General features: G+C 44.0%; 3 protein-coding genes across 4 annotated transcripts in view; 1 reads left to right on the forward strand and 2 right to left on the reverse strand.

The window, feature by feature from the left end:
- LOC124033770 (nuclear factor of activated T-cells 5-like) overlaps positions 1-416 on the reverse strand; it is a 56,218-nt gene extending 55,802 nt beyond the window's left edge. For both annotated transcript variants that reach the window (XM_046346022.1, XM_046346023.1), the window contains exon 1: positions 100-416. In XM_046346022.1, coding sequence (XP_046201978.1) covers positions 100-172 — 73 coding nt within the window. In that variant the 5' untranslated portion in view covers positions 173-416. The remainder of the gene's footprint in view (positions 1-99) is intronic.
- Positions 417-2,428: 2,012 nt separating this feature from the next.
- Positions 2,429-7,012, forward strand: LOC124033771 (26S proteasome non-ATPase regulatory subunit 7). The gene is made up of 7 exons (XM_046346029.1): positions 2,429-2,602; positions 3,039-3,130; positions 3,235-3,327; positions 3,429-3,526; positions 3,663-3,743; positions 4,015-4,106; positions 6,197-7,012. Exons 1-7 carry the CDS (start codon positions 2,529-2,531, stop codon positions 6,636-6,638), a joined length of 972 nt encoding a protein of 323 aa, XP_046201985.1. The 5' UTR covers positions 2,429-2,528; the 3' UTR covers positions 6,639-7,012.
- The window catches only part of LOC124033486 (polycystic kidney disease protein 1-like 2), a 35,441-nt gene continuing 16,468 nt past the window's right edge, over positions 6,749-25,721 (reverse strand). The window contains exons 13-36 of the mRNA XM_046345506.1: positions 18,123-18,247; positions 17,851-17,971; positions 17,509-17,640; positions 17,096-17,321; positions 16,781-16,968; positions 16,444-16,674; positions 16,149-16,250; positions 15,876-16,054; positions 15,612-15,758; positions 15,313-15,512; positions 14,993-15,225; positions 12,487-12,709; positions 10,287-10,756; positions 10,095-10,191; positions 9,796-9,936; positions 9,520-9,705; positions 9,060-9,390; positions 8,816-8,949; positions 8,590-8,717; positions 8,311-8,471; positions 7,993-8,203; positions 7,728-7,829; positions 7,497-7,628; positions 6,749-7,335 (exon numbers count right to left, since the gene is read on the reverse strand). Coding sequence (XP_046201462.1) covers positions 7,174-7,335; positions 7,497-7,628; positions 7,728-7,829; positions 7,993-8,203; positions 8,311-8,471; positions 8,590-8,717; positions 8,816-8,949; positions 9,060-9,390; positions 9,520-9,705; positions 9,796-9,936; positions 10,095-10,191; positions 10,287-10,756; positions 12,487-12,709; positions 14,993-15,225; positions 15,313-15,512; positions 15,612-15,758; positions 15,876-16,054; positions 16,149-16,250; positions 16,444-16,674; positions 16,781-16,968; positions 17,096-17,321; positions 17,509-17,640; positions 17,851-17,971; positions 18,123-18,247 — 4,362 coding nt within the window. The 3' untranslated portion in view covers positions 6,749-7,173. The remainder of the gene's footprint in view (positions 7,336-7,496; positions 7,629-7,727; positions 7,830-7,992; positions 8,204-8,310; positions 8,472-8,589; positions 8,718-8,815; positions 8,950-9,059; positions 9,391-9,519; positions 9,706-9,795; positions 9,937-10,094; positions 10,192-10,286; positions 10,757-12,486; positions 12,710-14,992; positions 15,226-15,312; positions 15,513-15,611; positions 15,759-15,875; positions 16,055-16,148; positions 16,251-16,443; positions 16,675-16,780; positions 16,969-17,095; positions 17,322-17,508; positions 17,641-17,850; positions 17,972-18,122; positions 18,248-25,721) is intronic.

Below are 25,721 nucleotides of genomic sequence, written 5' to 3' on the forward strand. Positions count from 1 at the left end.
TGTACGAGAATAACAACAGCGTATATCAACGAACAGAACCAAAACAACACAAACAAGAAAATAGGACAGTCTATGCTTAACATAAAATAGATGTATTACCTTTGGAATATAGGGATTTGGGGGAATTCAAGTCGAGATCCGCGCTGAGTAGGGATATAAAATCAGAGGGCATCGTAATGCATCTGAAGAGGAGGGGAAATCGGACCCCCTCAGATATGACCGTCGTTGAGCTAGCAAACTAGAAATAAATATTTCTCTGACACCGAATTAATGGGAAATAAATATACTGATACCAAACAAAACGCTATTTGACATATAGGCTATGTATATCTTGAACCAGTCGTTATTAGCCTGTGTAGCACGCTTCTTTCTGCCTCCTTTACATTAGTATTTGTCAAATATGTTCAGTTCGTCTATTTTCTGTACAGCCCCGCCCACCCATGACGCAAACCCGTCAGCCAAGATAAAACAGTAGCCACTGGACAATAATCTGTCACATGATTGTAGGCCTACAACGAGTGAAAAATTTGCATAATTGAATGTGTAAAAGCACTAAACCTACACAAATAAGGGAAAAGTAAATCGAATCATTTTCATTCTTGCATTTGGTGATCTCCCCCTAATTGTAATGTAGTTCTAGGATAATCCACAAGCAAATGGTCATGATGAGATTGGTCACAGCTTTTCTTTCTTTCGGGCAAAGTGGCTATAAGTCATGCAGGTGCATCCACTCATCACATTGGCCACTTCTGACGTGTTATGTCATATGTGATATTAAATTAGTTAACTTTCAAAAGTTTAAATAGATATACAGACTTTAAAAAAACCAATTATAAAACAATGAGCTTCTTGAGTGGAATGAATAATGATATGCTTATAAATCCTAACAATGGCCAAGAGCAAAGTTAATGCAGCAGCAAGGTAATTGCAGAAACTAATTTGTTGATTGGGGCATGACTGTAACAATGGGTGTACTGCACTGTACTGTAGATCTTGTGAGGTATGTGAGACTTTTTCGTTATTCATGTCATATGTACGCTTTAGAAAGTTTGCAGGTTTGCAGATAGGCATTAAAGTACTCTATCCTGACTTCTGCCAGATCAAATCCCAACATCATTGGACATCAAATCAAATTGTATTGGTTGCATGCACCGAGTACAATAGGTGTAGATTTTACAGTTAAATGCTTACTTACGGGCCCATTCCGAACAATGCAGAGACCTAATCTCACCACTGCACTCACCACGTGCCTCCTAAAATAGCCATGTGTATTTCATCATCACTTTCTCAGTGCATTGAGTTAATGTTTCATCAGTTGTTTCAAATTCAGAAGTTCATTCATTACTCTTTCTATAAAAAGAAAGGAACACTGAAAAATAATCTTCAAACGACCTGTGGCCTTAGTGTTTATGACCCTGTCCTTGGGATTTAATGCCTTTATTTACCCCCTGATGTTGATGACCACCAGGCTTCTCTGACCACCCTTCCAAATACTTTCTGTTCAGTGGTAATGTCTTAATTTGCCTTCTATGGTGGACACAAGGAACGGTTAATCATAAAAAATGTTTTACCGGTAGGCTACATTTGAAGTAAAATAGACAGTAGGCCTGCAATAAAATAGCTCCCTGCCCAGCTTGTAGCAACCCAACAACCTAAGGATTTATAACGAGGGTTATAAGTAGTTTATAAACTGCTCATTATTAGTGTATAAAGGCACTACCCTAACTCCTCAATCACAAGAAGCCTTATCAACCTTTGTAGAAAATACCACACAACCAAAATTCGAAATATTATGTACCGTTAGATAACACACCCAGGGTGAAGCATGTCATGTACACATCATGTGGTAACTACTTCTAACCTTGGATGAGCATGAGGGTAATGAAGTTACCAAAGGCGGATTATTATTTACTCTAAAGAAACGCGAGAAGAGAGTTCAGTATAAAGTGAAGCACCAACTCTAAGAGCTACAGCTATAAACGATGGGAAATAAATTAGGATACAATTTATTGATTGATTTGTCCACCATTGATTTGTCTGTATTGCCATCATGAGCAACATTGAAAATAGGTCAAATGTCTAAATTCAAAAGCACTTTCATGCTTGAATCAAACTATGACAGGAGGGGACGTGGGTAAGAGTTATTATTTATGCGTTTACAGCCCTCTAGTGTTAAAAGCAGGGACAGCCCAACCCATGGAGGAATCCATACAAAAAAAAATTGCACATGAACTTCGCAATGAATCTACACAAAGTATATTCTCAACTCATTTGGGTAAAAAAAAATAGCATGTCAAATTAAGATATTTCGCCCGCCTAAAAATGTTTTTGAAAGAGTATTCAAATGAATGAAAAATGCACGTTAAAACTCAACGGAGCATTTTTTGCGCAGTTTTGACAAATCGATCCCCTTTGGCTCTTTGGTCACATGACCCTACGCGAAGGATTGTGGGATTGTGGAGCACTGACGGTGGTTGTGGTTCTCTATAGCGAAAATATTTTCTATTGAATTTAATTCACACATAAACATGCCGGAGTTGGCTGTTGAAAAAGTGATTGTCCATCCCCTGGTGCTCCTGAGTGTGGTGGATCATTTTAACAGGTAAATGATTCGAATGAGCTAGACAGTTGTTGATGATTGTTAAAAAATGTGGATTTATTGTTGTTTCCCAAATAACAGTAAAGTTTAGCTAGCTAACTAACGACAGTAAATTAACGTAGAGCAACCAAGCTAACGTTAGCTAACTAGCTGATTCACCTCAGAAGGCTATGGTTCACCTAATGCTATCCAGTATAGCTAGAAGCTAGCTAAATACACAAGTTGTCATATTACACAAATGGCAGGTTTCCTCTACGGTTGGTGCATCGTTTTATGCACTTTACTAGCTATTGTAGCTAGCTAACGTTAACCAGCTTATAACGCGTTAGCTCCATCCGCGCTCTCTTGTCAGGGATAATGCTGTCACATGTCTTTCGCAAAGACAGTTCAGAAACGCTGTCTGTAGCTAACAGCCTACTCTCGTGCTGTATTTGATCAGAATCGGTAAAGTTGGAAGTCAGAAGAGGGTTGTGGGTGTACTGCTCGGCTCATGGCATAAGAAGGTTCTTGATGTTTCCAACAGCTTTGCACGTGAGTTTCCTAACGTTACCTATTTCTACAACCACGGTCCATTCTTTGATTACACTCTGGTTTCTTGTTGATCTGGCTGATCTCTCTCCCCCCCACTCTTCCAGTGCCATTTGACGAGGATGACAAGGATGATTCTGTGTGGTTCCTGGACCATGACTATTTGGAGAACATGTACAACATGTTCAAGAAAGTCAATGGTAAGATGAGTTCTTTGTAAATTCCTATGCATTTTAACAACACTAGGATTTACTTGTTAATGTAATTTGGAGATTAAACATGTATTCCATTTGTGTTTCAGCAAGAGAAAGAATAGTTGGTTGGTATCACACAGGACCCAAACTACACAAGAATGACATTGCCATCAATGAACTCGTGAAGCAATATTGTACCAATTCTGTAAGTATAAGTACAACATATTAATTTATGTAATTATTTTACTTAGTAATTACTTTTTACTACTGATGTCACTGATATGAGTAAACATACTACGGTACAAAGATTTTAACTTGATTTTTTGGGGGGTCGTTTATAGGTTTTAGTCATCATTGACGTGAAACCGAAAGATCTGGGTCTACCAACGGAGGCCTACATATCTGTGGAGGAAGTGCATGATGTATGTTTTTATCAGTGGAATTATTGAATGAATGTAATAGTGGAACTACAATTCTCTACTATTACCTCTGCAACAAAGGTGTATGCTGCATGTCAGTCTTACATCTACCACTTAGTGAACTCAAAAAATTGTAGGATTAGAAAGAATGTCACTGTACAAATTTAAGTTAAGGGTTGTGGAGCAACATATGCCTTTTGAGCTTTAATGTTGAGGAAAACCTGCACATTTGCTTGAGACGGTCTAATGGTTGTAACATTCCTTTTGTTTTTAGGATGGCACTCCCACAACCAAGACCTTTGAACATGTCACCAGTGAGATTGGTGCTGAAGAAGCAGAGGAAGTGGGCGTGGAGCATTTACTCCGGTAAGACTGGGCCCATGCATGTAGTCAATGTGTTCTTGTCATTGGTCTTGAAGTTCAATATGTAAATTACTGTTCTTGTATTATTGCTCATCTTTTTTTCATATCAGACCTGGGTTCAAATACATGTATATTTGATTATCTGGTATTTAAACTATTTTTTATTCTCTGAGTATTTTCAAATACACAGCCCAAATCAAGTACTTTTATTTGAGTATTTTAATGTTTATTTGTCAAATTAAAATAAAATAAATATTTTAAAAAGTCTACCAAATTGTATTTGAAACCATTTTTAAATACTATTTTCAAATATCTGGGTTAAGTGCATGGGTGTGTATTTGAGTGTTTTCAATGCTTTCCAAGTGTATTTCTAAATATACTGGACAAAAATATAAATGCAACATACAACAATTTCAAAGACTTTACTGAGTTAAAGTTCATATAAGGAAATCAGTCCATTTAAATACATTTATTAGTGCCTAATCTATGTATTTCACATGACTAGGAATGTAGATATGCATCTGTTGGCCACAGATACCTTAAAAAAAAATAGGGGCATGGATCAGAATGCCAGTCAGTATCTGGTGTGACCACCATTTGCCTCATGCAGAGCGACACATCTCCTTTGCATAGTGTTTATTAGGCTGTTGATTGTGGCCTGTAGAATGTTTTCCCATTCCTCCAGCGAAGTTGCTGGTTATTGGCGGGAACTGGAACATGCTGTTGTACATGTTGATCCAGAGCATCCCAAACGGGCTCAATGGGTGACATGTCTGGTGAGTATGCAGGCCATGGAAGAACTGGAACATTTTCTGCTTCCAGGATTGTGTACAGATCCTTGAGACATGTGGCCGTGCATTATCATGCTGAAACGTGATGGCGGTGGATTAATGGATTAATGTCAATGCAAACAATTTCAAGAACGTTTCTTCAAGTTCAGTCAAAAAACATTGTGCGCAATGATGAAACGGGCTCTCATGAGGACCACCACAGGAAAGTAAGACCCAGAGTTAATTCTACTGCAGAGGATAAGTTCATTAGAGTTACCAGCCTTTGCAGCCCAAATAACAGACACATCTCAACATCAACTGTTAAGAGGAGACTGTGTGAATTAGGCCTTCATGTTTGAATTTCTGTAAAGAAACCACTAATAAAAGACACCAATAAGATGAGACTTGCTTGGGCCAAGGAACACGAGCAATGGACATTTAGACTGGTGGAAATATGTCCTTTGATCTGATGAGTCGAAATGTAAGAGTTTTGGTTCCAACCGCCGTGTCTATATGAGATGCAGAGTAGGTGAACGGATGATCTCCGCATGTGTGGTTCTCAAGTGAAGCATGGAGAAGGTGTGATAGTGTGGGGGTGCTTTACTGGTGACACGGTCAGTGATTTATTTAGAATTCAAGGCACACTTAACCAGCATGGCTTCCACAGCATTCTGCAGCAATACGCCATCCCATCTTGTTTGCGCTTAGTGGGACTATCATTTGTTTTTCAATAGGACAATGACCCCAAACACACCTCCAGGCTGTGTAAGGGCTATTTGACCAAGAAGGAGAGTAATGGAGTACTGCATCAGATGACCTGGCCTCCACAATCACCCGACTTGAGTTGGACCGCAGAGTTAAGGAAAAACAGCTAACAAGTGCTCCGCATATGTGGGAGCTCCTTCAAGACTGTTGGAAAAGCATTCCAGGTGAAGCTGGTTGAGAGAATGCGATGAGTGTGCAACGTTGTCATCAAGGCTACTTTGAAGAATCTTAAATATATATATATTTAAACAAATCAAAATATAAGTTACTACTTGATTTCATGTGTGAATTCATTGTTTTGATGTCTTCACTATTATTCTACAATGTAGAAAATAGTACAAATAAAGAAAAACCCTTGAATGAGTAGGTGTGTCCAAACTTTTGCCTGGACTGTACTTTAAATGTATGTGAAAGTAACTGAACAATTTGAACTAGTATTTGAACCCAAGTCTGATTCATACCATAAAAATGTAAGGCCAGTTTTGCCACCAAAAAGGGAAACAGGGTAACTTAAAACATGCAAGTTTCTAAAATAAAATGATTTGTATCTCTATCCAGAGACATCAAGGACACAACAGTTGGCACCCTGTCTCAACGCATCACCAACCAGGTGCATGGCCTAAAGGGCCTCAACTGCAAGTTAGTGGATATCAAAGGGTATTTGGACAAAGTTGCCGCAGGTAAGCTGCCCATCAACCACCAGATCATCTACCAGCTGCAGGACGTCTTCAACCTGCTGCCTGACGTCAACCTTCAAGAGTTCATCAAGGCATTTTACCTCAAGACCAATGACCAGATGCTGGTGGTTTACCTGGCTTCACTCATCCGCTCCGTGGTTGCTCTTCACAACCTCATCAACAACAAGGTCGCCAACCGAGATGCAGAGAAGAAGGAAGGCCAGGAAAAAGATGACAGCAAGAAAGAGAAGAAAGAGGACAAGGAGAAAGAGAAGGAGAAAGAGAAGGGAGACACTAAGAAAGATAAGAAGGACAAGAAATGAAGCAATGCTCATTTCGGACTACGGACTGGCTTTTTTTTCTTCGTTCTCCCCACCTGTCAGACACTCTTTTTTTAATGGATTCAAAGAGTGAAGGAAATTGGCTATTTGGTTATCTACTCCACATAAGTCTTATTGTTTTTTATTCTTATACAGCTCATTTGGTTAATGTTTCAACCATTTTTATTAATTTCACAACAAACATAATACTAATAGAACAACATTGGAATTATCTTTGTATCCTTCTCTCCTCATTGTTGTCTCCTAACATGTTACCATAGTAACCATACATATGTGTATTTCTGACTGTGTGAGGTAACAGAAGGAGCTGTTATTTCCTCTAACTTCTTTTTAAAGCTTTGCATTAGATCACAAAATGGCACAAATAGCCTCATTTATGCGTGATATGTTAGATAATTGAACAGCTAGAGGCAACAAGTCAACAAAAGCATCACCGCTCCTAGAAAGCAACAGAAATGAAAATGACAGCTCACTATGAATACATACAGAGTGATTCACCAGTACTTAGAAGTAACATCTATGATGATATAGTGGAGAATCCTTTGTTAGTTGCTGAGGCAGTCATGCCATTCTCCTTGGGGCTGTCACTGTCTTCTTTCTCCTCCTTCTTCATTTTGATTCCAAACAAGCTGCAGAGCTTCATCAGCATCAGATCCACTATCTCCTCCTCCTCTGAGGGCTGTGGAATAGTGAGCAGACAGCTCAGAATTGATAGTCAAGTGACCACCTCTGTCAAAATGTATTAAGGTATTGGTCCCTGTTGATTCTATTCTATATTTTACAACCTAATACGACCAGAACAAGGTTAATTTTACATAGTGTACGATTGATGCGCAGTACCTTGTGATGTATTTGCTCTTGAGTGAACGCCACCAGGATGACTGAGATGAACAGGTTTAAAACCACAAAGGTCATGAATATAATGCAGGAGCCGATGAGGAACGCACCAAGCACCGGGTTGTAATCAAGAACCTGGATTAGAAGGAGAAGTTACAGAATTGAATTACAAAGATACCATCATGACTACAGCAGTAATCGGGGAGTCTAGTTGAGCTGTCCTACTTTACTAACCTCGTCATAGTTAAAGATGCCCAGTTGTAAGCTGACCATGGTCAGAGCAGCATCCAGGAGAGTCCTATATGAGTACAGCTTCCAGCCATACATTAGATAAGACTGCAGACAGAGAATGATCACAGTTTAGACACTCACGCAAAAAGTCGAGGGAACACCCATCATACACAAGCACAACATCACATAAGAAGAGAATGAGGATGAAGTTGAAGAATGACTGTACCATGGACCACTTCTAGGATAGGTGTTTCAGAAAGATGCTTACAGCGATAGAATAGGCCAGGAACATAATGGTGATGACCACGAGGAAGCCTGATATGTCAGTCCAGGCCCGTTGCAGTGTGGCTGTGATCATGTGTAGCTTGGGGTTGAGCCTCAGCAGATGCCACAGTTTGACTGTAGCCAGTAGCACCAGGAATGCGATCAGATACCCCAGCACTGCATCTGCTGTGGCTGTCTCATGGAAACTGGCAAACCTGGATAGGGAGCGGAGAAGTTGAACATCACACAGGAGCAACTGATCAACGATAGGGGTAGCAGACTGGCGAAACTAAAGCAGAAACCCAACCCGGTGTGAACTCACTGGTCTTTATGGTTGTGGTAGTACTCCATGTCCCGGTTCCCTAACAGGGTCCTCTTAATGAAGACAGACAGCGCGCTCCAGCTCAGGAGGATGATGGCGAGCTCCAGCAGGTTCCACTTTGTCTTGAAGTAATCCCACTTCTGCAGCTTCATCAGCTTTCCCTGTGAAGAGATGAGAAGAGTTAGACTGAGGAGGAATTCCAGAACAATGGCACTAGACCATTGTTTCACAGATGTTATACTCTATACACATAAGAAAGGTATTTAAATGAACACTTACCTGAACATACATATAGTAGAGGATAAAGAGGAAATAGATGACCTCAGATGCCATGACAAAGATATGGAGTCCACCGGTGGACTGGTATAGTCGGACACTCTGCAGCTCACTGCGAAACTGGAACGCTCCTGAGCGAATAAGGCAGGTGCTGACAATCTGAGCTTTGGATGCCTTTAAAATACTTACTTTGTGCTGTATTCATGGAGTGATATAAAAACTGTCTCACCTACAGCTGTGGTCTCCAGCATGAGTGTGACAGTGCAGAAGAGGTTGACATTGGCATTGTACACAGTGAACTCTACAAAAACTGCTCGGGTGAACATATCAAGCCAGGTGTTGTCAAACAGATATTGAAGGGTACTGCAGAGACAGAAAACATTGATGAATAAAATAACATCTTTCTCTACCACAAAGATGGTTTGATAATTCTGATAATTTTTAAACATTAAGTACTGTAAATGTTAATTTACCTGCTAGCATTCTGTGACTCTGGGCCCAGGTCCACCACATACCCCCCTCCCCTGTAGAGGACCACACTGCCCCAGGTGGGTTGGGCTCTGAGTCTGGCCTGGGTTTGGTACTGCCAGGGACTGTGGAGGGTCTTTGAGGCGTATTCGCTCGCAGAGCGGTTCCAGCCTGGCCCATAGGAGCCCATGTCCTCCACCTCCCATGAGTATGGAGCATGGCAGTCCGGTACAGCCTGGCACATGGAGCGGGCGATGCGGCAGGAGTTCTTCTGCACCCTCACCTGGCGAAGTCGGGCATTACCAACCAGTTTGGAGTTCCCATCAGTGATGAAACCTATAACACAGCATGCAAAAAAATACCAAAAGATAAAACGCTAGCACGCTTCCAGCTATAATTTTTCTCTTTAACTTTCTATAAATTAATGTTCTCTCTGAAATAAAGATCCTCTTTAGAGAATCCTACCTGGGTACTCTCCGAAGAGGTTGCTGAGAAGAGAGGTATTGGCCCAGGTGAACACATCTTTGTGACTCATGCTGTCTGAGATCCCTTGGCTGAAACTCTGCCGAATGTGCTGAGTCAGGAAGTAAGCATTAGGGTCCCGCTGGCCATATGCCACCAGGAGCAACATCCACATGAACCCCATGTAGGCTGCAACAGAATCATAGGCCTTAAACATGTATGTTAACCAATAAGTGCAGTGAATGACAGTGCGGTGAATGAAAAAGCGGTTCCTCTTACTGAGAATCTCTTTGATTAGGGCAAAGACCTTCTGCTCCTTGATCATGTTGCTCTTCATCCTCTCGATGTCTGTTGGAGGAGGGGGCTGGTAGAAGCTGCATGTGCTATCCCTCCTGACAGCCTGCACCACATCAGGGTCATCTGTGGACAAGATGGTTGTAAAAGTTGAAAACAAGCTGTATCTAGTCTTAGCTATCTCATATACAAGTAAACACAATATTCATAACAATGATTTAGGAAAGCAGAATTTACATGTTGTTATGCCTGAGATATGGAAAATTAGCTTGAAGATAAAGCACCTGGGTTTCGGAGCTCCCCCTCAAACTTTGCATCCCCATAGTCCTCCTGATCAACTTTCTTCAGAACGAGAGCAAAGAAGGCTGCAAAACCAAGCACCTGTGATAGGAAATCCACAAAGTAATACCCAGATTTCAGATACATGCTGCACGGCATTTGACATTGTACAGTATGTATTGTACTGTAGGTCTCACCTTCAGCGGCTGAGTGATAAAGAGGCTCTCAAAGAAAGACACGACCATGGAGATGAGCCAGCTTATAGAGCGGTCCTTCCCATAGGTCAACCCATACATCATGGTGAAGTATCCTGATACTCCGCTGGTGGCTAACACCAGAATCCAGCCAATAAACACAAACCACCAGGGCAGCCCGCCCTGCTTCTTACTACTGCTGTCTCCCTCACTGCTCTCTGCCGGGCTGGGGCTTTGAGACAGCTGGTCCCCTCCCAGGCTGGAAGAGGAGAGGTGGGACTCTAGCAGACCCCTCATGCCTTGGACCTGCTGCACTGCCCGGCAGTAGCTGTCTGGGTTGGGGAAGCGAGAAGGTCCCAGTAGGCTCAGCTCCTTCTCTACATGGTGTAGCTGCCTGTACAGATATTGGCTGTTGTTGCTCCTTTTCTGTCTCCCATCCCCAGTCTTCTCAGGGCTCCCACACAGGCTGGTCTCTGAAAACAGCAATTCTTGATTTGATTTATTTCATTATTAAAGTGTCTTGCATTTTCAAAATGCCCAGCCCACATGGGCTTGTAGGAGCACTGTATTTGCAGTAGCAAAGAAAATAATTATACATATGCGCACATACAAACTCCCCAGTTAAAATTCAACTGTTCCTTTCATATTTATTTGGATCCTGAGAAACTCCCCAGTCCCTGCTGGTGACAAGCATACCCATAACACGATGCTGCCACCACAATACTTGAAAATACAAAGGGCTTCACTGTGTGATGTATTTGACCCAAACCTGTCATTTTTAAAAGTACATTCATTTGCCGTATTGTCTTGCAGTATTACTTAACAGCCTTGTTGCAAACAGATTTGGAGTGGATTTTTTTTACGCAGGGTTCCTTCTTTTCACTTTTTCATACAGGTCAGTAATGTGGAGTGAATGCAATGTTGTTGATCCTCTGTATTTTAAACTATTGTGGTGGCAGCATCATGTTATGGGTACTGCCAAAGACACACCGGAATGGCTTTTCAATAGGGATTGAGTGTTCCTGCGTGGTCCTGACTTAAATTAGCTCTAAAATCAGGGATCAAGGTTTGAATATTTGTTGTCCATAAATTATTCCCAACCAAATGTACTGAGTTTGAACAATTTTGACAAAAAATATGTACAAACATTAGGAACACCTTCCTAATATTGAGTTGCACCCCCTTTGGCCCACAGAACAGTCAATTTGTCTGGGCATGGACTGTACAAGGTTTGTTAAGCGTTCCACAGGGATGCTGGCCCATGTTGACTCCAATGCTTCCCATAGCTGTCATGTTGGCTGGATGTCCTTTGGATGGTGGACCATTCTTGATACACATGGGAACTGTTGAGCGTGAAAAACCCAGCAGCATTGCAGTTCTTGACACTCAAACCGGTGCATCTGAGACCTTCTACCATACCCTGTTCAAAGGCACTAAAATATTTTGTCTTGCCCATTCACCCTCTGAATGGCACACATACACAATCCATGTCTCAATTGTCTCAGGGCTTTAAAATCCTTATTTAATTCACCTGTCTCCTCTCCTTCATCTACACTGATTGAAGTGGATTTAACAAGTGACATCAATACGGGATCATAGCTTTCCCCTGGATTCACTTAGTATATGTCATGGAAAGAGCAAGGGTTCTTAATGTTGTGTATACTCAGTGTAGCTTATCTTGATGTATCTTCCATGCTTTGGAAACATTTGTGACCAGCAACACTTATTTTCTAAATAAGCATTCCAGTTTCTCTTCATATCTCATTTCTGGTTTCAGTTGTTGCATTTTATCAAACACAGTTACTCTTAAACATGTAAATCAAAATGTAAATGTAAAATACAGTTCATTCTCAACCTGCCCTAAATCGCCCCTAGCTACTCTTCAATTATTGCATTTAACCTGCTTACCTTAATTGCCAGAGGCAGTATCCCGGTTGTCAACGTGGCACACAGGGATCTTTTGGTTTCTTGTAAGGTGAGAGGTGACACAGGGTTCTGGATCCTAGCTGTTTTTAATCTGGTTATAATTTCTGAGTTTGAGCCAAATATCATATGATTATACTTTTGCTGACTGACAGCAATGATTAAACTTTGGCCACTAAATACTGTAAATATTGCATCTCTGGACAAGCTACCAGAACATCAGATTAACCAGCAGTGCAATGCAGGACCCCTCCCCCCCCCCCTCCCAACTGGGCTGTACCTTGCAGATTGGTTACCCCTAGTGAGAGAATGAGCGATCCCTCTTTCTTGGAGGCATCAGTGTAGAACTCTCCACTGGCTCGGTTCTGCTGCCGGATGATGTCCTCCACCAGAGAGAGCATAGAGTTGATATCAGTTTGTTGTCCAGGCTTCATCTCTAACTCCAGGTGTGGAATGGGGCTCTTCATAGCCTTGGAGAGTGACTGAGCAATCTTCTTTATGTCCTGAGAGAATAACATATTTACAGTTGAAGTTGGAAGTTCTCATACATTTAGGTTGGAGTCATTAAAACTGGTTTTTCAACCACTCCACAAATTTCTTGTTAACAAACTATAGTTTTGTCAAGTCGGTTAGGACATCTACTTTGTGCATGACACAAGTATTTTTTTCCAACAATTCACTGTATCACAATTCCAGTCGGTCAGAAGTTTACATACACTAAATTGACTGTGCCTTCAAACGGCTTGGAAAATTCCAGAAAATGATGTCATGGCTTTAGAAGCTTCTGATAGGCTAATTGACATAATTTCAATAAATTGGAGGTGTACCTGTGGATGTATTTCAAGGCCTACCTTCAAACTCAGTGCCTCTTTGCTTGACATCATGGGAAAATTAAAAGAAATCAGCCAAGACCTCAGAAAAAGAAATGTAGACCTCAAGTCTGGTTCATCCTTGGGAGCAATTTCCAAACACCAGAAGATACCACATTCATCTGTACAAACAATAGTTCGCAAGTATTTAAACCATGGGTCCACGCAGCCGTCATACTGCTCAGGAAGGAGACGCGTTCTGTCTCCTAGAGATGAACGTACTTTGGTGCAAAAAGTGCAAATCAAGCCTACCTTCAGTGCCTCTTTGCTTGACATGAGAAATTAAAGAAATCAGCCAAGAACTCAGAAAACAATTGTAGACCTCCACAAGTCTGGTTCATCCATCGGAGCAATTTCCAAATGCCTGAAGGTACCACGTTCATCTGTACAAACAATAGTACGCAAGTATAAACACCATGGGACTACGCAGCCGTCGTACCGCTCAGGAAGGAGACACGTTCTGTCTCCTAGTGATGAATGTACTTTGGTGCGAAAAGTGCAAATCAATAACAGAACAACAGCAAAGTACATTGTGAAGATGCTGGAGGAACCAGGTACAAAAGTATCTATATCTACAAGTAAAATTAGTCCTATATCGACATAACCTGAAAGGCCGCTCAGCAAGGAAGAAGTCACTGCTCCAAAACAGCCATAAAAAAGCCAGACTACGGTTTGCAACTGCACATGGGGACAAAGATCATACTTTTTGGAGGAATGTCCTCTGGTTTGTTGAAACCAAAATAGAACTGTTTGGTCATAATGACCATAGTTATGTTTGGACAACTGTGAAGCACGGGGTGGTGCTTTGCTGCAGGAGAGACTGGTGCACTTCACAAAATAGATGGCATCATGAGGGTGGACAATTATGTGCATATATTAAAGCAACATCTCAAGACATGTTCAGGAAGTTAAAGTTTGGTCGCAAATGGTTCTTCCAAATGGACAATGACCCCAAGCATACTTCCAAAGTTGTGGCAAAATTTACTGACGACAAAGTCAAGGTATTGGAGTGGCCATCACAAAGCCCTGACCTCAATCCTATCAAACATTTGTGGGCAGAACTGAAAAAGCGTGTGCGAGCAGGGAGGCCTACAAACCTTACTCAGTTACACCAGCTCTGTCAGGAGGAATGGGACAAAATTCACCCAACTTATTGTGGGAAGCTTGTGGAAGGCTACCCAAAATGTTTGACCCAAGTTAAACAATTTCAAGGCAATGCTACCAAATACTATTTGAGTGTTTGTAAACTTCTGACCACTGGGAATGTGATGAAATAAATAAAATCTGAAATAAATCACTCTCTACTATTATTCTGACATTTCACATTCTTAAAATAAAGTGGTGATCCTAACTGACCTGACATGAATTTTTACTAGGATTAAATGTCAGGAATTGTGAAAAACCGAGTTGAAATGTATTTGGCTAAGGTGTATTTAAACTTCCAACTCTACCTACAGTGGCTTGCGGAAGTATTCACCCCATTGGAGTTTTTCATATTTTGTTGCCTGGAATTCAAATAGATTTTTGGGGGCTTTGTATCATTTGATTTACACAACATGCACCAATTTGAAGATGCAAAGTATGTTGTATTGTGAAACAAACAAGAAATAAGACAAAAAAACAGAACTTGAGCTTGCATAACTATTCACCCCCCAAAAGTCAATACTTTGTAGAGCCACCTTTTGCAGCAATTACAGCTGCAAGTCTCTTGAGGTATGTTTCTATAAGCTTGTCACATCTAGCCACATTCTTCAAGGCAAAACTGCTCCAGCTCCTTCAAGTTGGATTGGTTCTGCTGGTGTACAACAATCTTTAAGTCATACCACAGCACTGTATTAACAGCTTTGCTACTGTGGCGATGCAAACTGGGGGTGACTCTTGATCACAAATTCTGTTAAAATGGTTTACTTCTTTTACCTTTATGACAGTGTCTGGTGTGAGTTCTCTCTCCCTCTGTGGGGACGGAGGCTGTGAAGGAGTCACTCTGCCAGTCTTCCCCTGCTTGGACACCTCTGCCTTGGGCTTTCCAGGCTTCGTCTCTCGGGGGCGGGTGTTTCTGAAGATACTCACAATGAGGAGATTAATTGGAAACATTATGATTGAACTCTGAACGCCGATCATCACCTGCTGCCAGGTGAACTCGATATGACCTACAGGAGAGAGAGAGAGAAAATCTTAATGTTCTGAAAACATGTTATTATTTCCATACAGCACCAATACTGTGCAGGCATCCATACCCAGGTCCATGGTCTGCTCAGAGGGATCGGTAGGGATGCCCCAGAACATGATGCTGGTCAGCATGGTACACAGCAGCAGAGAGAAACAGCAGGAGACTCGCTGGACACATGTGAAGGTGCTCGTTGGAGGCCGGCTGATCACAGAAAACCAGATGTGGCCATCACGGAAATCCTTTGCCGTTTTCATGAAGAACAGATTACTGCAGAATATACAATGTAAGAAGATTTAGTTACATGATTGACAAATATCCTGGTATATATATATTGCCATACCAAAATGCATCCATGCTTAACCTCACCTGAATTTCTTCAAATCTATGTCAGAGGCAACAGGGAAGACTTTATCAAGGATGCACTCGCCCATATCTATGGCCAGCCATGAGTTACACAGGAAGTGCCACTTCTGTCCAGTTTCTAGATCCTGCACCGTCACTTTGTTTATATACCTGCATGAAAACCGTTATTGTCAACTACATTTACAATTTCAAACGTCAGCTTTAATTAACGTAAAATCCATCTGTCCCTCTACTACTGTGAGACATCCTCCCCGTCCACTCTCCTACCAGGCAGGGTGCCCCCCTGAGTTGTCATGCCACAGCCTGATGCTCTGCAGCTCCCCCAGAGAGAAGGGTGTGGTCAACAGGTACGTATCCACTGCACCCCTCTCAAACACAGGCTTGTCAGGGTCAGCGAGGTGGTGTGGCTCACTCTCTCCCTCCGTGCCCAGCAGAGTCACAGTAACCTGCAGCAGCAACACAGGGTCAGGGTGACTGAGTGTGGTTTTATCAGAGAACAGAATATGATGTCCTGCAGCAGTGGGAACTGTTGGTACTGACCTGAGAGGAGGTGGAAGCACCACGCCGATGCCCAGTGCTGATATTCAGCATGTAACGGTATTCAGCCAAGGGGTCATTATCTTCCAACAATGTTACCTTCACCTACAAGAAGTAACACTTGAAGGTAAAACTCAGCATCAACAGCAAACCAACAGGATGATACATTCTCAAACTGGTAAATCTAAGCACTGGAAATCTGCTGATTGGATCACCAGAGTAGCATGTTCTCAAGGTGTCTGTATAGTCTGGACAAAAATTGTCTAGAAAATGGCGGCAGCGATTGTTGAAGGCAGACCTTGGCTATGTCCTTGATGTCCTTCCTGCGTGCCCACACAACCACCAAGAGATAAGCAATGAAGATGGCACCAACAAAGCACACCACCACAGGGTTGTCTGAGAAGGTGGCAAAGAGCTCAGCGGTACGGGACACATCCACAAGGTTGGGCATGATGAAGAAAGAGCTCCCGAAGAAGGTCAAATGGTTACATAAGCACTGAGTGACCAATGACGTGGTTAAAGGACCGACCTAAGGAGACCACAGTCAGTTTATGCATTTGATATTGGCAGTGCCTGGTTGCAGTGATGTACCAATATTTTATTATAAGGTGTTGTGTAGTACTTGTTGAACTCACCCTGCAGCCATCTTCACTCCAGGTGGATAAGGTTTCATTCCAATACTTGCACTGGGCAGCAATGGAGGTGACAGTCACAGTGGCATTGACGGATTTAACCCCTGCTTCTACAATGGGCCTCACCACAAGGTAATGCACCCCAACTTTTCCTGTCAAATCATTGGGACCCAGGACCCAGGTGTATCTCTCTGTACCCAAAATAAACACAACACAAGCACATTTATCTTTCTAAACACTCAGTGTCGTTGGTTCATTATGCTTCACAATAGTTCTATGTCTGCCATTTACAAGAAGTCAGTTCAGGAGGTTGATCACCTTGTGAATTGCCTTGATGAGGCATCTGCGTCTTGGCTACATATTGCTTGTCCTTTGGGTAGTCTTTATACCCCAGCAACAGTACAAATGGTATGTCCTCTGAGGGCTCCATCTTTAGCACCAGTGTTATGTCTGGTGAAGGGACGTCAATCATCAGTGTGCTGTAGTTTCCCAGGTCAAGGATTGTGCTGTTTACCTGCCCGCCTTCAAGTCTCGGCAAGAGGATCTGAGAATCATAGGATATGTTGTAATATATACAACTGTAATCATAATTCTGTTTACTTGATCATATAGTCTTTAAAGTATATGTCTTGGACATTATCTTAGAAGATATACTGTACGTCTTGGACATCAAGGGCTCTCAAGAGAAAAGCCCCATTAAAATTGGTACACGTTTGCAGGAGGGTTCTGACCTCAATTTCCTCAGACAGGTTCTCCACAGGGATGGCTGATCCATCCTGTCTGGTGAGTGTCACAGACCCCATGGCACCACTGATGTTACCCCCCTCACTCCAAGAATAAGGGTTCTTCTCAAAACTCAGCATCTGTAAAAGTAAGGAAATGATGAGATAAGGGAATGAGGGTTAAAACCGTCCACAATATACTAATAGACAATTACTACATGAACAATTAACCAAATGAAAACCTCCCTAATGCTTGACACAAAAAAAAAATCATTTTCACTGCCGTATTCACTTCTGTGATTAAATCCCTCACTAACCTCCACACATTCACTCGCAGACATACACACTTACTCGCACATCCACTGGTTCCTCTGGAGAAAGGACATCAGCACCCAGGGGAGGGAAGGAAAAGCTTGCAGAGGAGCTATCTGGGATGTTTATAGACTGCATCTGAATGCTATTTGCAGACATCCTAAGAGAAGAGAGTGTATAATATACTGTAACTCAAAATTGTATTTGAGATATTGTATTGTAAATACAAATTACATATTTCAAGTTACATTTATGTGACAGGCCTTGCATTTGTTATAGTAATGTTTCCACTCCAACGCTCTGTCTCTTACCTGTTAGCATACACACTGATCTCAGGGCTCTTGATAATGGCAGGCTCCTGACCAACCTTTTTACCATTTAACAGTGCACTCTGCACATTGTCCATACTGTTCAGGATAGTCTTTGAGACCTTTCTCTGTGAAAGACAAAACAAAATGCAGTAGTCCTGAAAAGGGCTGAAAAGTAACCATAATTCACAACTGTCATCAGGGAACTCAGTGAAGCTATATACAGTTGAAGTCTGAAGTTTACATACACCTTAGGCAAATACATTTAAACTCAGTTTTTCACAATTCCTGACATTTAATTCTAGTAAAGATTCAGTTTCAGGTCAGTTAGGATCACCATTTTATTTTAAGAATGTGAAATGTCAGAATAATAGTAGAGACAATTATTTATTTCAACTTTTATTTCTTTAATCATATCACTAGTGGGTCAGAAGTTTACATGCACTCAATTAATATTTGGTGGCATTGCCTTTAAATTGTTTAACTTGGGTCAAACGTTTTGGGTAGCCTTCCACAAGCTTCCCACAATAAGTTGGGTGAATTCTGACCCATTACTCCTGACAGAGCTGGTGTAACTGAATCAGGTTTGTAGGCCTCCTTGCTCACACTCGCTTTTTCAGTTGTGCCCACAAATTTTCTATGGGATTGAGGTCAGGGCTTTGTTATGGCCATTCCAATACCTTGACTTTGTTGTCTTTTTTTGCCACAACTTTGGAAGTATGCTTGGGGTCATTGTCCATTTGGAAGACCCATTTGCGACCAAGCTTTAACTTCCTGACTGATGTCTTGAGATGTTGCTTCAATATATCCACATCATTTTTCTTCCTCATCAGGCCATCTATTTTGTGAAGTGCACCAGTCCCTCCTGCAGCAAAGCGCCCTCACACCATGATGCAGCCACCCCCGTGCTTCACGGTTGGGATGGTGTTCTTCGGCTTGCAAGCCTCCCCCTTTTCCCTCCAAACATAACGATAGTCGTTATGGCCAAAAAGGTATATTTTTGTTTCATCAGACCAGAGGACATCGACCTTTGTCCCCATGTGCAGTTGCAAACCGTAGTCTGGCTTTTTTATTGCGGTTTTGGAACAGTGGCCTCTTCCTTGCTGAGTGGCCTTTCAGGTTATGTCAATATAGGACTTGTTTTACTGTGGATATAGATGGTTTTGTACCCGTTTCCTTCAGCATCTTCACAAGGTCCTTTGCTGTTGTTCTGGGATTGATTTGCACTTTTTTGCACCAAAGTACGTTCATCTCTAGGAGACAGAACGCGTCTCCTTCCTGAGTGGTATGACGGCTGCGTGGTCCCATGGTGTTTATACTTGCGTACTATTGTTTGTACAGATGAATGTGGTACCTTCTGGTGTTTGGAAATTGCTCCCAAGGATGAACCAGACTTGTGGAGGTCTACATTTCTTTTTCTGAGGTCTTGGCTGATTTCTTTTGATTTTCCCATGATGTCAAGCAAAGAGGCACTGAGTTTGAAGGTAGGCCTTGAAATACATCCACAGGTACACCACCAATTGTCTCAAATGATGTCAACTAACCTATCAGAAGCTTCTAACGCCATGACATCATTTTCTGGAATTTTCTAAGCTGTTTAAAGGCACAGTCAACTTAGTGTATGTAAACTTCTGACCGACTGGAATTGTGATACAGTGAATTAATCAGTCTGTAAACAATTGTTGGAAACATTACTTGTGTCATGCACAAAGTAGATGTCCTAACCGACTTGCCAAAACTATAGTTTGTATAGTTTATAGCTAATTCCTTGATGAAGACCGATTGTCTGTCGAAACGTTGTACATAAATATTTTTGCATCTGAGCTCCTAGAGTGTGCGGCTCTCCTTCATTTATTTAAGTGTTCCACTCCGCTAGCCAGCACCTCATCTAAATAGGTGTGCGTGTCATGCAGGTGAATGAGGACCCAAAAGCGACTTGGCGAAAACAGAGTATTTAATCCAGAATAAACTTTACAAAACAAAAAGCATAATACTACACGTAAAGACAAGAACAGACTGGAGACTTGATCGAGAACTGCAGGTTGCCTCGGGAAGGCACTTGAACCTAGCAGACTCAGACACCTGCTCACCACGCAGCATCTGAGGGAAACACGACACGACAGGGCAAAACATTGACACAGCACGGTGAATTATAAATGAGGATCCGACAGGGCAGGTACGGGAAACAAGGAGTGAAATAGGGACTCTAATCAGGGAAAAGGATCGGGAACAGGTGTGGGAAGACTAAATGATGATTAGGGGAATAGGAACAGCTGGGAGCAGGAACGGAACGATAGAGAGAAGAGAGAGCGAGAGAGTGAGAGAGGGAGGGGGAGAGAGAGGGATAGAAAGAGGGAAAGAACCTAATAAGACCAGCAGAGGGAAACGAATAGAATGGGAAGCACAGGGACAAGACAAGATAATAAATGACAAAACATGACAGTACCCCCCACTCACCGAGCGCCTCCTGGCGCACTCGAGGAGGAATCCTGGCGGCAACGGAGGAAATCATCAATGAGTGAACGGTCCAGCACGTCCCGAGACGGAACCCAACTCCTCTCCTCAGGACCGTAACCCTCCCAATCCACTAAGTATTGGTGACCCCGTCCCGAGAACGCATGTCCATGATCTTATGTACCTTGTAAATAGGTGCGCTCTCGACAAGGACGGGAGGGGGAGGGAAGACGAACGGGGTGCGAAGAAAGGGCTTAACACAGGAGACATGGAAGACAGGATGGACGCGACGAAGATGTCGCGGAAGAAGCAGTCGCACAGCGACAGGATTGACGACCTGGGAGACACGGAACGGACCAATGAACCGCGGAGTCAACTTACGAGAAGCTGTCGTAAGAGGAAGGTTGCGAGTGGAAAGCCACACTCTCTGGCCGCAACAATACCTAGGACTCTTAATCCTGCGTTTATTGGCGGCTCTCACAGTCTGTGCCCTGTAGCGGCAAAGTGCAGACCTCACCCTCCTCCAGGTGCGCTCACAACGTTGGACAAACGCTTGAGCGGAGGGAACGCTGGACTCGGCAAGCTGGGAAGAGAATAGAGGAGGCTGGTAACCCAGACTACTCTGAAACGGAGATAACCCGGTAGCAGACGAAGGAAGCGAGTTGTGAGCGTATTCTGCCCAGGGGAGCTGTTCTGCCCAAGACGCAGGGTTTCTGAAAGAAAGGCTGCGTAGTATGCGACCAATCGTCTGATTGGCCCTCTCTGCTTGACCGTTAGACTGGGGATGAAACCCGGAAGAGAGACTGACGGACGCACCAATCAAACGACAGAACTCCCTCCAAACCTGTGACGTGAATTGCGGGCCTCTGTCTGAAACGGCGTCTAACGGGAGGCCATGAATTCTGAACACATTCTCGATAATGATTTGTGCCGTCTCCTTAGCGGAAGGAAGTTTAGCGAGGGGAATGAAATGTGCCGCCTTAGAGAACCTATCGACAACCGTAAGAATCACAGTCTTCCCCGCAGACAAAGGCAGACCGGTAATGAAGTCTAGGGCGATGTGAGACCATGGTCGAGAAGGAATGGGGAGCGGTCTGAGACGACCGGCAGGAGGAGAGTTACCCGACTTAGTCTGCGCGCAGTCCGAACAAGCAGCCACGAAACGGCGCGTGTCACGCTCCTGAGTCGGCCACCAAAATCGCTGGCGAATAGACGCAAGAGTGCCTCGAACACCGGGATGACCAGCTAACTTGGCAGAGTGAGCCCACTGAAGAACAGCCAGACGAGTGGAAACAGGAACGAAAAGGAGGTTACTAGGACAAGCGCGCGCGACGCAGTGTGCGTGAGTGCTTGCTTAACCTGTCTTTCAATTCCCCAGACTGTCAACCCGACAACACGCCCATAAGGAAGAATCCCCTCGGGATCAGTAGAAGCCACAGAAGAACTAAACAGACGGGATAAGGCATCAGGCTTGGTGTTCTTGCTACCCGGACGGTAAGAAATCACAAACTCGAAACGAGCGAAAAACAACGCCCAACGAGCTTGACGGGCATTAAGTCGTTTGGCAGAACGGATGTACTCAAGGTTCTTATGGTCTGTCCAAACGACAAAAGGAACGGTCGCCCCCTCCAACCACTGTCGCCATTCGCCTAGGGCTAAGCGGATGGCGAGCAGTTCACGGTTACCCACATCATAGTTGCGCTCAGATGGCGACAGGCGATGAGAAAAATAAGCGCAAGGATGAACCTTATCGTCAGACTGGAAGCGCTGGGATAGAATGGCTCCCACGCCTACCTCTGAAGCGTCAACCTCGACAATGAATTGTCTAGTGACGTCAGGAGTAACGAGGATAGGAGCGGACGTAAAACGTTCTTTTAGAAGATCAAAAGCTCCCTGGGCGGAACCGGACCACTTAAAACACGTCTTGACAGAAGTAAGAGCTGTGAGAGGGGCAGCAACTTGACCGAAATTACGAATGAAACGCCGATAGAAATTAGCGAAACCTAAAAAGCGCTGCAACTCGACACGTGACCTAGGAACGGGCCAATCACTGACAGCTTGGACCTTAGCGGAACCGAGAAAAGTAACGGAGGAGACATGAAAAGAACACTTCTCAGCCTTTACGTAGAGACAATTCTCTAAAAGGCGCTGTAGAACACGTCGAACGTGCTGAACATGAATCTCGAGTGACGGTGAAAAAATCAGGATATCGTCAAGATAGACAAAAACAAAGATGTTCAGCATGTCTCTCAGAACATCATTAACTAATGCCTGAAAAACAGCTGGCGCATTGGCGAGACCAAACGGCAGAACCCGGTACTCAAAATGCCCTAACGGAGTGTTAAACGCCATTTTCCACTCGTCCCCCTCTCTGATGCGCACGAGATGGTAAGCGTTACGAAGGTCCAACTTAGTAAAGCACCTGGCTCCCTGCAGAATCTCGAAGGCTGATGACATAAGGGGAAGCGGATAACGATTCTTAACCGTTATGTCATTCAGCCCTCGATAATCCACGCAGGGCGCAGAGTACCGTCCTTCTTCTTAACAAAAAGAACCCCGCCCCGGCCGGAGAGGAAGAAGGCACTATGGTACCGGCGTCAAGAGACACAGATAAATAATCCTCGAGAGCCTTACGTTCGGGAGCCGACAGAGAGTATAGTCTACCCCGAGGAGGAGTGGTCCCCGGAAGGAGATCAATACTACAATCATACGACCGGTGAGGAGGAAGGGAGTTGGCTCGGGACCGACTGAAGACCGTGCGCAGATCATGATATTCCTCCGGCACTCCTGTCAAATCGCCAGGTTCCTCCTGAGAAGTGGGGACAGAAGAAATGGGAGGGATGGCAGACATTAAGCACTTCACATGACAAGATACGTTCCAGGATAGGATAGAATTACAAGACCAATTAATAGAAGGATTATGACATACTAGCCAGGGATGACCCAAAACAACAGGTGTGAAAGGTGAATCAAAAATCAAAAAGAAATAGTCTCACTGTGGTTACCAGATACTGTGAGAGTTAAAGGTAGTGTCTCAAATTTGATACTGGGAAGATGACTACCATCTAAGGCAAACATGGGCGTAGGCTTGTCTAACTGTCTGAAAGGAATGTTATGTTTCCGAACCCATGCTTCGTCCATGAAACAACCCTCAGCCCCAGAGTCAATCAAGGCACTGCATGTAGCACCCGAACCGGTCCAGCGTAGATGGACCGACATAGTAGTACAAGATCTAGATGAAGAGACCTGAGTAGTAGCGCTCACCAGTAGCCCTCCGCTTACTGATGGGCTCTGGCCTCTTACTGGACATGAATTAACAAAATGTCCATCAAATCCGCAATAGAGGCACAGGCGGTTGGTGATCCTCCGTTCCCTCTCCTTAGTCGAGATGCGAATCCCTCCCAGCTGCATGGGCTCAGTCTCAGAGCCAGAGGAGGGAGATGGTTGCGATGCGGAGCAGGGAAACACCGTTGATGCGAGCTCTCTTCCACGAGCCTGGTGACGAAGATCTACCCGTCGTTCTATGCGGATGGCGAGAGCAATCAAAGAGTCCACACAGGAAGGAACCTCCCGAGAGAGAATCTCATCTTTGACCACTGTGTGGAGTCCCTCCAGAAAACGAGCGAGCAGCGCCGGCTCGTTCCAGTCACTAGAGGCAGCAAGAGTACGAAACTCTATAGAGTAATCCGTTATGGATCGATCACCTTGGCATAGGGAAGCCAGGACCCTAGAAGCCTCCCCACCAAAAACTGAACGGTCAAAAACCCGAATCATCTCCTCTTTAAAGTTCTGGTAATTGTTAGAACAATCAGCCCTTGCCTCCCAGATAGCTGTGCCCCACTCTCGGGCCCGGCCAGTAAGGTGTGAAATGACGTAAGCAACCCGAGCTCTCTCTCTAGAGTATGTGTTGGGTTGGAGAGAGAACACAATCTCACACTGGGTGAGAAAGGAGCGGCACTCAGTGGGCTGCCCGGAGTAGCAAGGTGGGTTATTAACCCTAGGTTCTGGAGGCTCGGCAGGCCAGGAAGTAACAGGTGGCACGAGACGAAGACTCTGGAACTGTCCAGAGAGGTCGGAAACCTGAGCGGCCAGGTTCTCCACGGCATGGCGAGCAGCAGACAATTCCTGCTCGTGTCTGCCGAGCATGGCTCCTTGGATCTCGACGGCAGTGTTACGAGCGTCTGTAGTCGCTGGGTCCATTCCTCGGTCGGATCCTTCTGTCATGCAGGTGAATGAGGACCCAAAAGCGACTTGGCGAAAACAGAGTATTTAATCCAGAATAAACTTTACAAAACAAAAAGCATAATACTACACGTAAAGACAAGAACAGACTGGAGACTTGATCGAGAACTGCAGGTTGCCTCGGGAAGGCACTTGAACCTAGCAGACTCAGACACCTGCTCACCACGCAGCATCTGAGGGAAACACGACACGACAGGGCAAAACATTGACACAGCACGGTGAATTATAAATGAGGATCCGACAGGGCAGGTACGGGAAACAAGGAGTGAAATAGGGACTCTAATCAGGGAAAAGGATCGGGAACAGGTGTGGGAAGACTAAATGATGATTAGGGGAATAGGAACAGCTGGGAGCAGGAACGGAACGATAGAGAGAAGAGAGAGCGAGAGAGTGAGAGAGGGAGGGGGAGAGAGAGGGATAGAAAGAGGGAAAGAACCTAATAAGACCAGCAGAGGGAAACGAATAGAATGGGAAGCACAGGGACAAGACAAGATAATAAATGACAAAACATGACAGTACCCCCCACTCACCGAGCGCCTCCTGGCGCACTCGAGGAGGAATCCTGGCGGCAACGGAGGAAATCATCAATGAGTGAACGGTCCAGCACGTCCCGAGACGGAACCCAACTCCTCTCCTCAGGACCGTAACCCTCCCAATCCACTAAGTATTGGTGACCCCGTCCCCGAGAACGCATGTCCATGATCTTATGTACCTTGTAAATAGGTGCGCTCTCGACAAGGACGGGAGGGGGAGGGAAGACGAACGGGGGTGCGAAGAAAGGGCTTAACACAGGAGACATGGAAGACAGGATGGACGCGACGAAGATGTCGCGGAAGAAGCAGTCGCACAGCGACAGGATTGACGACCTGGGAGACACGGAACGGACCAATGAACCGCGGAGTCAAC

The sequence above is a fragment of the Oncorhynchus gorbuscha genome, linkage group LG04, assembly GCF_021184085.1.
Source record: "Oncorhynchus gorbuscha isolate QuinsamMale2020 ecotype Even-year linkage group LG04, OgorEven_v1.0, whole genome shotgun sequence".
In the NCBI taxonomy this organism is placed as follows: domain Eukaryota; kingdom Metazoa; phylum Chordata; class Actinopteri; order Salmoniformes; family Salmonidae; genus Oncorhynchus; species Oncorhynchus gorbuscha.